Here is a 13,291-nt window from a genome sequence, read left to right on the forward strand (position 1 = left end):
AGATTCGAAATTCAAATGTAATATTTTTTTATAATTAAGTGTAACAGTATTTATGGCCAGACTAAGTATTTAACAACAAAAACAAAATGCTATATTTTTTTGGTTCGTTATTAACCACATAACCAATTATTCAATTAAATTATATTTTTTTTTACTTCATAAATATAGTAAAACATATGAATAAAATAAAATAAATGAAATATCCTTTCGTGTAAGGATTAAAAATAACAAATCAGAAAATGCAAAGACGTCAGCCATCGTCACGCAGGCTGATTTAAAATGACACCCGACATGCTTCGTAGCCCATATAATATACCGCATCATTGACTTTGAAAAAAAATTGTCCTTTCTTTGAAAGTCTGAATAATATGTTATTACTGAAAATAATTATTGTTTCAAAATTTCAAGGAATCAAGGAAACCTCTTGGAAACTCTAACTCAAAATTCTAAATAGTTTTCTTCATACGCTTATATAGCACTTTTAATTCAATCGTGCGAATTAGGTACATGTTTGAAAAAAGAAAACTAGTAACATCTATATCATCAAACATTAATAACTACAAATGTGTTCGTCATAAGAATATAAGTTTAATGTCATTTTTTACGACTAGACGCTCGTCCTAGCTCAAACCGTGATAAAAATAAAACGAAATATGCCTACCACCACAGAAAACTTACTGTTCTATAAGTGAATTTTTTTTTTAAATCGGTTTAGCAGATCTACAGCTTACCCCTTACAACATCAATAACTCATATATTCCCAAACTTATAATAATATGTGCATAGATATTAAAACATTTCATTTATGTAAGTTTGTTCATCGTAATGAACCTATCAAATAGATAAACTTTTCCAAAAAATAAAACACTAAATTAAATTGTCCGTTTTGATTTTTGAACAAAAAGTGGAACTTCATTAAAAATATGTAGAAGCAGTTTAGAGCTAAGGTGTTAGATAATGCCTAGTAACAACTACAAATACTTTTCTAATATCATGAGCCTATAATATCTGTTAACACTTCTGAGGCACGAACCTCCTATGAGGGTCAGGCCATAGTCCGCCACGATGGCCAAGTGCAGGTAAGCAGATGTCACATGTCGTCGAACTTTTGACTCTCGGACATGAAATGAAACCACCTGACGATGTTTTCCTTTACGATTTCGAGTTGTGGTGATGTTAACCACATGCCCAGAAATTCCCAGATTCATAAATCGAAAATTTATGTACTGCAATAGATTATATCAGAATGTGCAGGGAATTCTAATGCAATTTTTATTAAAGTATGTAAAGAATACACAATATGACTCGCATTAAATAATTCTAGTCGGAATATTTCAGAACGAAATTAAGTCAGATTTGTAGTCACCCATAGCATTTTATGCAGCTTGAAGTTTATTCACAATATAGCGTCATGCCGCCGAGCAGCAGACTAATACGTTACAGACTACATACTTCACTTTATGAACCGTTTTATTTATTTTCTTTTAGCCCTGGTATTTAGTTAAATATACAGTTTTTTAATTAGTTAGAGTTAGAAGTAAAATTTAAATAATGCAAAGTGACAATATTTTTGATATTTCACTGATGCTTAGTCTATAACAATTGTTATTAGTTCATAAATAATTAGGTATATTTGTCTGTTATCTTTGTAAATTTTTACCATTTTCCATGTGCCTTAGTTACTCTTAGGACTAAGGCGAATTTATTGAAGATAATGTTTTTTGGGTATTAATGTGTATTTAGAAGTTATTAACCACTCCTTTTTACACAGTCGGTTAAAAATGAGAATAATTTCGTAGAACTTATCACAAAACCATCTCGTTCAAAGTAACAGTCAAACAAAATTAACTTCGAAGCTACGATGCCACAGACGCGCAATTTTACTACAGGCGCTTACATTTCTATTTAAATCTGTTAAATTATATACAATATTATAACGATAATTGATTTTACTTTTAAGTTGATAATGTAATAAAATTAAATCTAAAATGTGATTAAGACCATGATTTAACTGAAACTTTAATTGCCTTCCGTTATTTTGTGTAAAATAGTAACATTATTTTATACTTATCTATAAAATTCATAAAAATAATATAATTTTTAAATATTATCCATATTTAAAGCGGATTACAGTTAAGATCTATTTATTCAAAACGAATCTTGCAGTTCAAAAATATGAACGAAACCACCATAAAATAACTCTAGTTTTATTACAAATAATAATATTTATACTTACTGTTGGTCTTCCACAGTTTCTTCAATATATCCAAATCGACCATATGCAATACAGCACAAACTATAACAGCTGCTAAAGCAGCTCTTGGTATAAAATAGAAATATGGAGTAAGAAGTCCTAATGTTAGCAATACGACCATACCTGAGAAAAATATACGCATGTATTTATTTGTAATGTTTTATAAATTACATGTTTACATATGATATGATTCCCGATCGTTTTGTTTTTTAATAATCTATTAAACAATATGAAGAATTATTTGTGGAGCCGATGTTTTGTTCATTTGTCCAATAATAAGTTATCATAATATAAAAAGTAATAGTTAATCATAATATAAAAACTTTAAACTAAACTATGATAGAGGAAGTATTATAAAAACATATAAATAGCTTTACTCAGTGAAAACATTAGATCCAATTTTATTTCACAACTCTATTTAAATCACAAGAAGCAAGACAAAAACTTTTCATTTATTTTGCATAGAACTCTTTCAAGATATGTCTATGATATCAAACTTTGCTTCTTAAGATAACAAAGCTGTAGATTTTCAACTTAGCGTCAGAATAGAGACTAGTTCAAAAGAGTATTCGTATATCAAAAATTCAAAAGCCAGTGCGACAGTAAACTATGTTGAAAACTTTTTGATTTATGTAGCCCCTACGGCCTCGCTTCCGTATATAGAGCACTTATTTCGACATGAATAATTTCACTTCCAACCCATTTAACATATTATATATGTTTTACATTTATAAGAACGCGTAAATCGAGCGACAGCTGCTCCTGAACATAAATTACAATGCCTAAAAGAATAACTGAGGACTGTTTCACAACTTTGTGTATTACTTCAATCACATAGGTATATAATATCATTTCTTCTGAATCAGCTTTCTCGCTTACAACGTCTGTCTCTTTTAGTATATTATATCTTAAATAACAAATTAAATGAGACTCCAAATAGACAATTTTTGTGTAATCGAACATGTATTATTAAATACAGTCCAATGAAATTTTAAGTAATTTATGTATCAATAAGTCCTGTTACAATAAATAAAGTACTATAAAGTGATACTTACCCGTATAAAATCCAGCCGCAGGAGTCCTAACCCCCGACGCATCGCTCACAGCGCTTCGCGTAAAAGATCCATTCACTGGGAACGAGCGGAAGAACGAACCAATAATATTGCAAATGCCTAGAGCAACTATCTCTTGAGTCGCGTCCAACGCTTTGCCTTTCGCTGAAATTTATTCAAGAGACAAAACTTTGTTAAATTGCCTCCTCTTTAGATCCTTCTTAAGATTTCAACCGAGCCAAACTGTCAAGTACTTATCGTTACAAAAGCAATTAACGTGACATCACGTAGCGAGGCTGTTGCAAGCGTAATTCTGACAGCAAACATTGCCGACCGATAAATAGAATTACATATCTCATTATCGTCTACTTTATACTTCCAAGTAGTAATATTTTTGTTAGAAAATCTACAAGCAAATTAAACACGCCACCTCATAATTATATTCACGCCCACGATAATATGGAATTCAAATATTGCTCGCCTAATATTATCTCGGTTTAAATTTCTTAAGCACACATAAATAAATAACCACGAATGTTTGAAAAGCGTAGAGCTTTGAATTCATACGTTTAATTTTACTTATACTCTGTATTTAAATTACATTACACACAGTGTGTTTTTCAAATGACACAATATGATTTAAAAGATTTGTTCATTAACAGGTTTTGTCTTCACTAGCTATAAAGGCTTCAAACATCGCTCAGCACGGCACGATTCGCGGCAGAAGAACAAAGCATTTCTAAGGCTTCTCACAATATAATAACATGTGTTTTATGAACAATGAACATCATTCAAATTCATATTTTCATCGTGCCTGAACAAAACGGCCATTTTTCAGTTTCAGATGAATTATTTCCACTGTCACGTCATAATATGTCGGATAATGCCGTGAATATTGCAATATCATAGTTTGCAATATACGTATGAGAATAGTGAACGCTTGTCGACAAGCCACTGTAACGTAATGCAGTTCTAGATAATGCATTATAGAAGCTGTCTTATTGCTGTTGCGATACTAGCGTCTTATGGGTATGTTGTCTTGCTAAATGTGCTTTTGGGACGATGTATGCGAAACATTTTAGTAATATACTGTGACTGCATTCAACTTGATATGATTGATATTGTTATATTGGAATATGCACTGAAGACGCTTGAATTAACAACGTATTTATATCGCAATGTTAATTTCATATTAATAATTACAACAAGATGAATAATTAATAATTTTCTTTTATATTGTACAATTGGTTTAACATTGATATTTGTAGCATGCAGTAGCAGAAATATCGTAACATTGATGTTTGGCTCTGTACAAAACATAGAACCTACAACATTTTTATATAAACTTATAACACATATTTGGTACAGCATATTGGCGCATATTAATCTAGTATTCGCCCTACTTCCTTTGATTTCTCCGCGTACAGATTTATGAAAAAATTATTCATTGTAATATAAAATATAAACATCAAAGCCTAACAATTCTTGAAAAGTACTAATAAGCAATATCAATTATATTAGAAATATATAAACGTGAGCAATTCATTTTTTATATTCTGAATCAATAATGGATAATAAATTAAGATTAATTTATTTTCCGTAACGGACAAGTTGAAAATAAAAATGCATTAATAAGATGAAAAAGCGTGACATTTTTGTTCACTTTATACTTCATACTATCCGGATTTTAATTTAAGTGTTTGATGTATTAGTAAAGAATTATGTTATCTGTGGTTTGAGTGACCCTTTTACACATATTAATAGATGATTCCATAAAAGCAAAAGCAATATTGTGTATTGTGCGCATACAACAATGTTTTTGCATTTCTATTCGCGCATTCTTGTCCATTACACTTTCATGTGGAAATATTCTAAACTCCGACATATAACCAACAAATCTATAACTATTTAATCAGTAAAGTGACGTTGAGGCTATGCTTATAGTTTGAACGTGGCTGAATGGAATCAATAACTAGCGTTCCGTCCCGGCTTCACGTGTAGTACGTTTTTTCTTTCCACAAGAATCTTCTATGTGCCTTAACAAAAACGTTCAGAAAATTTATTCCGAATTAATTGAGTCATGCTTGAGTTTTACTCTTAGCAACACATTAGGCGATTTGTTTTATACTTATATATTTAACTCATTGTGAATAAAGGTAGCCGTTCATAAAAATTAGATCTTGACATAGTTCCTCGAGCTTATCCAATGAATTATAATTAAACGAAACGAAAAGAACGTAAATCCAGAAATGATATAAAATATTTTATAAAAAATAATAACTATTTGTATGTATCTGTTCCACCCGATTAATTATTAATGACAAGGTACAATAACGGGTACCAACACACATGCCACTTATTGTTTTAAAAACCCAACAATAGCTAATACACAACCAAAAAATTCACTAACAATACACCAATTACAGAACAATAACCGACGAAACTGAAAATGGAACACAAACAGATTTATTCGAAGACATTAATGAACTGCTGAAGGACAAGTGACTTAAAGTTTCCGCCCGCCTTACCCGCAAGTGAAGCTTATTAACGCTTTAAACCCTTTCACTACAAAAGGCCCGACTACAGTCTACGGGGATAATTAAATCGTCCCAAATATTTTGTAAAAGGAGAGGAATTATAAACGCTATAAGATAGCTCTTTGGTAAACCTTTCCCGAACATAAAGCAATTTGTAATTTCAATGAATAGATTTTATTAGAGATTAGATTTCTATTTATTTCCACGAACTTCATCGCGAAGTAATTATTCTAAAATATCTGGCTCAGTAATTCGTCCTACTCATATTTTAACTAAATCGAATATTAATATCTATTTGCTAATGGTTTCATATATATTTTGAAAATGTTTTTTAATACATGTTATCTTTACTTTATTTATTAGCTCATTCAACCTAAAATCCGACAGTACCTACAGCTATAAGTTCCACATAGCAATTGAAGAAACAAAATTTCACAAATGGAATACAAAAAAAAAACTCACAAAATGCCTTCGCGATCGCCACATTGGAAATAACCCCCACAAGTGGGACCACCAGTAGACCAGTGCCGAGTTGTGAGAACATCTCGCCAGCACTCACAGTCGTGTTGCCAATCGTCGAGTGGAAAGGTGGCACTTGGGGTTTTGGTAAACCTGGTGTTATGTTTCCTGTAAATGTATTATTTGAGTTATTTTCGAAATTTGTTTAGGTATTAGTGAGACACAAAATAGTATTGTCGCCACATTAGATAACTTCCATGCATGGGACCAACAGACCATACAAGATACAATGGTATAATATAGCATCTAAATTTACTTGCTGTTATAAAAATTTGAATGTATTAAAAAGAATGTTATATTTGTATTGTTTTGGCATAATTGCTTGCTCTATTCGAGGTGGTACCAACGCGAGAAAACCCACCAAAGTGAAGTATAGCTTCGTACCTACGCTTCACGAGAAAAATTGTGTATTACGTTTTGTGGAAAATCCTAAGAATTATCTACTCCGACCTTAACCCAATATAAAATATGTCAGCTTTTGTATATATTTCTGTTGGTCGAGCTACGATTTGGCTTGAATAGGCAATCTCACGCTGGGACGATTACCAACTCTCTACAAATGAGGGTCGTGAAATAATCATTTTAAACGCTAATGTGTTTGACTGATGTCGGGAAATGAAATTACTTTACATCAAATTTTTATATATTTCATGTGATATAATATAATTTTATAAATGTTAAACATATCCTGTAGATAATGTTAACGTGTAATGTTTTAATTTGTAAAAATTCCAAATTTCAAATTGATGTTTTAATAAATACGAAAATAATTGATGCAAAAAGTGTTTTATATTTTTGCTTTGAATTTATTTATGCGGCCTGTCCCGAGGCGAAAACCGCACTTCTAGTTTAATATCTCCCCTGAGAGTTGCTGTAATTCAGAAGCTGTCGTAAAATGTGTTTGATTTTACGTCCAGAGATGGATAAACTTAAAACATCGATTCTATCAAATATCATGATTTCAGGGACGAAAATAAAACAAACATTTTTATAGTAATATAAAAAGAAATTGCAAAAATGAAACGATAACGTAGGATGGTTTGCAAAAGATACGTTCAAGATCTAGATCAAAATAAAATATAACAGTGAGTATTGAAGTAAATGTTATTTTTAAAGTAATTAATGACTATGAAAAAGTCTCATTATTGTTTTAGTAAAAAACATTTACCTACCTACTTTTTACCCTGATACGTATTGTATACATTAGAATCCATTAACTGTACAGTAAATTTGTGAATTCAATGACGTTTTAAATTAGAAATAGATAAAAATAAAAGTGTTTATGTATAATCATCTAATTTATGATTTACGCAAACATAATTGCAAGACATAAATTGCCCAAGGAGTCACAATAGGGCCGTGCTATTGTTGACGAATTGTTGCTTCCGCTATTGCATCACGTAATGCGGTCTATTATAATTGACTTCGCTGGTTATTCGTATTACTTCATTACATATTTGAACACTTGTACCAATACTGTAAAAGGTAATATAGATACTGTATATTCGTGACACCGTAACCTAAACATCAATGCAGGAACAAAAAAAAACAAGTTCGTTTATGACGAATCTTTGATCATCTGTTTGCTTTGACCTCTGTTTTATTATTAAATTTTTCCTCACAGACCATTCTTTATTTCAATTCTATATTTGGTTTACATTACAAAGAGAACAGACTCAAAAACTATTCAACCAATTTAATAATTGTTTTTTAAATAATAATATACAACGTCGTAAAGTGTTTGCTCTCAAAATAACATAGTATACTTTCTTGTTAGCTCAAGCAATTACAAGAAAACGTTAATCGACAATCTTCTAGAAACACTAGAAATTATTACTCTACTTCAGCTATCGGAATATTAACAGTAGGGTGAATCCTACTGTTAATGTTTGTAACGTCATAAATTTTACAACAATACTAGCAGACCCCGGAAAACTCTTTTCTGCCTTACTTTTCTCATTTAGGGGTATGAAAAATAGATGTTGGCGGATTCCTACCTACCCGATATACAAACAAATTTTATGAGAATCGGTCCAGCTGTTTCGGAGGAGTATGATTACTAACATTGTGACACGAAAAATTTATATACTGTAGCTTTGCGTATATGTACATATAATTTTTGTATTCCTGTTGCAAGTTAATATTTTAAAATGTTAATGTATTAAAGATATTTTAGTACAACAAATCTTATGCTTACAAAAAATCCTTCTAATATCGTTTGAATATTTTTTTATTTAGCGCGTATCGATAAGTGTCGTATTTTTATATATTCATTTTCCAGTCGTCTACGTCATGTTTATAAGCATTGTCTTGAACAATACACTATAACTATTTCAGAGAATTATAGCGCATACAATATTTTATGTAAGAAGTGCAATAATTTATCCGCGTATTATAAAACCGATTTAAGACAACGCCAGACATTTTTCCAAGCTGAGGCAAACGACATTATAAACTATACGACTTTAATTTGTCACGCTATCACGTAGTGCACGTTTTGTAGTAAATATTTGAGGTCGTCGTTTATAAGTGCAATGTAAACAGCGTGGGTAAAATAATCTTGACATAATACATTCCGATCAATTAAAATATATATGCTATGTCTATTGTAAGTTTACTCAATATTGATTGAGGAGAAAAATAAGTGCACGCATTTTGAAAATATTTGTTATGTTATGATATAAATTTTGTTGTATTAATGATACATTTTTATATATTCCTTAACACACGCTTTATCAATTATATATGTATGACGATATTTGCAAAAAAGTCATTTCCATATTTCATAATATTTTTCCTTTAATGCAATTTTCTTAAATTGTTTTAGTTTTCTATATTTAGTTAAGGAAAATTTATTGTAATCTCAGGGATGCATTATGGTATGTTAAGATCAAGTAAGTTATTCCTGAGAGACCAGCTTTCAATGGATTTGTATTAGCCCCAAATTGGCTGAAATTTGCCAACAGAGAGAGTTTGACCGAGTTAAAATCTAAAATCGTCCACAATAAGGCCTAAGCTAACAAATGGTCTTTGAATTCGAATGAAATATAAAATTCAATGAAAAGTGTGTTAATAAACTTCAACACATTTTATTCATTTGATATAAAGAGTGTATCTATTTCTTTTGAATTAAAATTAATATGATTTATCAATTATAGCATCATTTATTTAAACATTTAAAACACTACAGTGAACTCGGCCACGGTCAAACATAAAAAAATGCTTATAATATGAACATAATAATTAGATGCTTATACAATATATAGGGGCAAATTACAAGATTTAATGTACGTATGCATAATTTTAACATATCAACACCTTCAATTCTTTTAGTCAGATAATTTGGTGGATTGGATGAGTTAAGATCGCTTTTAAAACAGTTAAACTAAGAGAATGTCCTATAAAAATCGTTTTTTTTTATTTACCAAATTAAATATATTGAAAAACTAAAAATATTACAAAGTTATTTGACATTGTAATATTATATAACGTCTGCATGAAGTAAAATATAGTAACCAAGCGATTCAATAACATTCATCGAGGAATATTGTAGAAAATACAAAGAGGAATTATGGTTGTTGAGCAAATCAATTCAATTTATTTACTAAGGATTACAACTAAATCTCAAGCTTTGGAATGGCTCCACAACAATGTCAATTCGTTAGAGGAACCATCCCGAAATATAGAAAAACTCATCCACACGTTAATAACAAATAAATTTATTTTCTGTTCTATAAGGCCAACAAATGAAAAAATCTTTCCAGACATAATTCAAGAAGTAATTAAGCGTCATATTTCAAATAGCAATCCTAATATTATAAAAACAAAAGTTTGTTTGTTTCTTTGTCTTACCATCCACACATCATAGTGACTATCTGCCAAATTTTAGCGCAATCGATCCAGTGGTTCGACCTGGGTGTTGATCTAGATTAGTAAGTCAGTCAGTTCTGCTTGCTTTTTATATGTTAATATTGCTTATCTCAAAAAATTTCCTTAGGTTTTTGATATCTCATATAATGAAGCACTCCTACATTAAATTTACATATTATAAAGTAGTTCTTACTCTTTGAATCTGTTACCTATATCTAATTCAAAAAAGTAGGCTCAAAATAAACGTTCGACGAATATAGCCGCATTATTATTACTATATCGAACTCACCGGTTAAAATAAAAGGGTTGTTCCTGTCCTGGTGCAGGAAGAAAGCCAGCACCGACGCAATAACGACAACAACGGCGTTTCTAGAAACGCCCACGAACCAAAGGGTTCGCTTTACAATGACGCTATTCTTTCCTCCCTTCTCGTCTTTGATATGTATTTCCTTTAATGCCTGAAAATAACAGTATTTTTTTTAACTTTTTTAAATTCACTCTTAAGAAAATAGAAGTTATAATAGAGGGTAGAAGCTTATTGTTGAGAATTTATGAAATTATAAAAATTGTTACCTGAACTTACTACCTATTACTAGATTGCCAGTAATGACTAGTCTAAAGTTTTTGTTATTATGCGGCCTACATACTTCGCGATATTTAACCTAAATATAATACACGAAGAATTAAAATTAAAAATCCCGTTGAATAAGATATATTAATACGATTTCTCCATGTTTTATAATATAACATTTTCCCAATCTAGAGTTCAATCAAAACAAATAAATATATTCTATCACAAAGTAATCACTTCAGGAATCCAATGTGTTTGAACATCATATTATAAACACTCCACAATACATCGACACAAAACTGATAAATTCCTAGACATAAAGTTATAACAAACACAATAGCAGATAGCATAAATACAATTTGTATGAAAGCTACTTTGCACTCCCCAGTCCCGGTACACTTTCAGAGCATACAGTTCATTGTATAGTAATCTCTGACAGCTGTTCTATCTAGACGTGCACAATGTGTGCGAAGTAATTTATGATTCCATATTAGCGATGAGCGCTTCTAATATGAATCTCTCTAGCTTGATTTATAATCCGATTTATGTATGACGATTAATTATTTATTTATTTACCTTTGATTTGTATACCAGATGAATAAAATCATTTAACAATTGAAGAAAACAAAGAACAGTGAAATAGAAGATAAAAATACTTTCGCATTTAACACTACCGTCAGATATCGCAACGCTTACATAACATGAATTATACCACCTAAGTGATAACAAGAACAGCTCGGATATCATGTTATTTCAATCTATTTGATTCTTACAAATGGCAGTATAACTATGTTAAAAAAAAATAAAAGATGTCAATTTCAATATGAGTAGGAAATCACACACTCGGTTGTCATTGATCTTCGAAATATATAGAAGTAAGTTATGAACAACTGAGCATTAGATTCGGAGTTATAATACTAAATTGGCTAAATACGTACATTCAATCATTGATTTAAATGCCAGAACTGGCCAAATTAAGCACATATTTTGCATTAATTAATAGCCAAGAACGTGAACGTAGCAAATTCTAAACGTGCACCAATTATGACCCTAGCTTTTTATGCAAATCGTGGATGTTAAGGCGTCGAACTACTTTAATTATGTTAACAATAATCACGTTATAATATAGAATGTTTGTTGTATGGCAATGCTACAATAATACGAAAGCTTCTAATATCGTAAACTAAACATTTTTATCTTTTATAAAAATCGGACGATACGGCTTCATATCGCTGCAGCTAAAAACCACATTTATTGGGAGTATAGCGATCCCAGTATAGCTATATTAAATACGTGTTCAGGGAGCAATAATGTAATAAGTTGTTTAACTAGTTGTTAAACTGCTGTAGTTGTTAAACGGAGACAATTATATTCCTGCAATCGTGACAATAATGGGGCTTGGTTAAGTCGATCGATTCTGTGCTCGAATGAAATTGTCTTCATATCCAGTCTGCGAATGTACGCAGTATTAGATTTTAGTGCCGAATTTAACGTTTCTGTACTCTAGTAAAAAGACAGTAAAATAACAGAGATATGCAAAGATCGTTGATAAAGAACGTATAAAAGATTATTTGATTTTCGTGAAAGATCTAGGAATGAATGTGCAGAAATATTTAATCTAAAAGTATATTTATATTCCATTGTGAAAAAAATCAAAGTAAAACATGATTTTTACATAATTATTGATCACATTGTTTATATTAATTTTTATCCAGATTCTTGTTTAGTCTCTAAAAAATACAGTATCAAAACGTTTCACACAGCGAGCGTGGTCTCGGACAAATACTTACAATAAGTTTCATATATTTTGACCAAACATTGAAATCCAAACCACAATATACACCTACCTTCATGCCCATCAACACAATGCAACAAGACAGGCCAAGTAGTGTATCTTGCATTCTCGTGTTGGAGATATTGTGGAAGACCCCTCGCCAAGTGGATATGAAAGTCTCGGCGTCGAACTTGAGCCCCAATAGGCCCTTTATCTGCGACGACGCGATCGTTATGGCCGCGGCCGAAGTGAACCCAGATACAACCGGGGTTGATACAATTTCAACGAGAAATCCTATAATAGTTTTGTTTTGGGGAAAAACATGATTGTTAAAACGTAATGTAATGCTAATTTATTTAGCTTTTTATTGGAGTTGTATTTCGTTGCTCTCATATTTTAGTACATATATTTTTTGCTCCAACAAAAAATAATCAGACATCCTTAAAAAACATATGTTGAGTAGATAAGTTAAGATTTTAAATGATATCATTGTATCATATATCATATCTCAAATTAATTGGTGTAAGCTGCCTTATCACACCTTTAAACGATAGAAACATAGTATATTAATTTACAATATAATTCAGTAATCAATGATCGATTATCATCAGGTGGCTCGTATTCTCGCTTATCTACTATGCAATCAATCAAATCCCAAATCTCACGGTTGACACCACCATAAATAATCCTTGTAGATGGTTATGAACGTACATA

General features: G+C 30.8%; 1 protein-coding gene across 1 annotated transcript in view; it reads right to left on the bottom strand.

The window, feature by feature from the left end:
• The window catches only part of LOC119832696 (sodium-independent sulfate anion transporter-like), a 32,226-nt gene that overhangs the window by 8,148 nt on the left and 10,787 nt on the right, over positions 1-13,291 (bottom strand). Inside the window, exons 4-8 of the mRNA XM_038356415.1 lie at positions 12,651-12,871; positions 10,522-10,690; positions 6,306-6,470; positions 3,310-3,471; positions 2,237-2,377 (exon numbers count right to left, since the gene is read on the bottom strand). Of these exons, the coding sequence (XP_038212343.1) occupies positions 2,237-2,377; positions 3,310-3,471; positions 6,306-6,470; positions 10,522-10,690; positions 12,651-12,871 (858 nt within the window). The remainder of the gene's footprint in view (positions 1-2,236; positions 2,378-3,309; positions 3,472-6,305; positions 6,471-10,521; positions 10,691-12,650; positions 12,872-13,291) is intronic.

Source organism: Zerene cesonia, chromosome 15 (genome assembly GCF_012273895.1).
Source record: "Zerene cesonia ecotype Mississippi chromosome 15, Zerene_cesonia_1.1, whole genome shotgun sequence".
NCBI lineage: Eukaryota > Metazoa > Arthropoda > Insecta > Lepidoptera > Pieridae > Zerene > Zerene cesonia.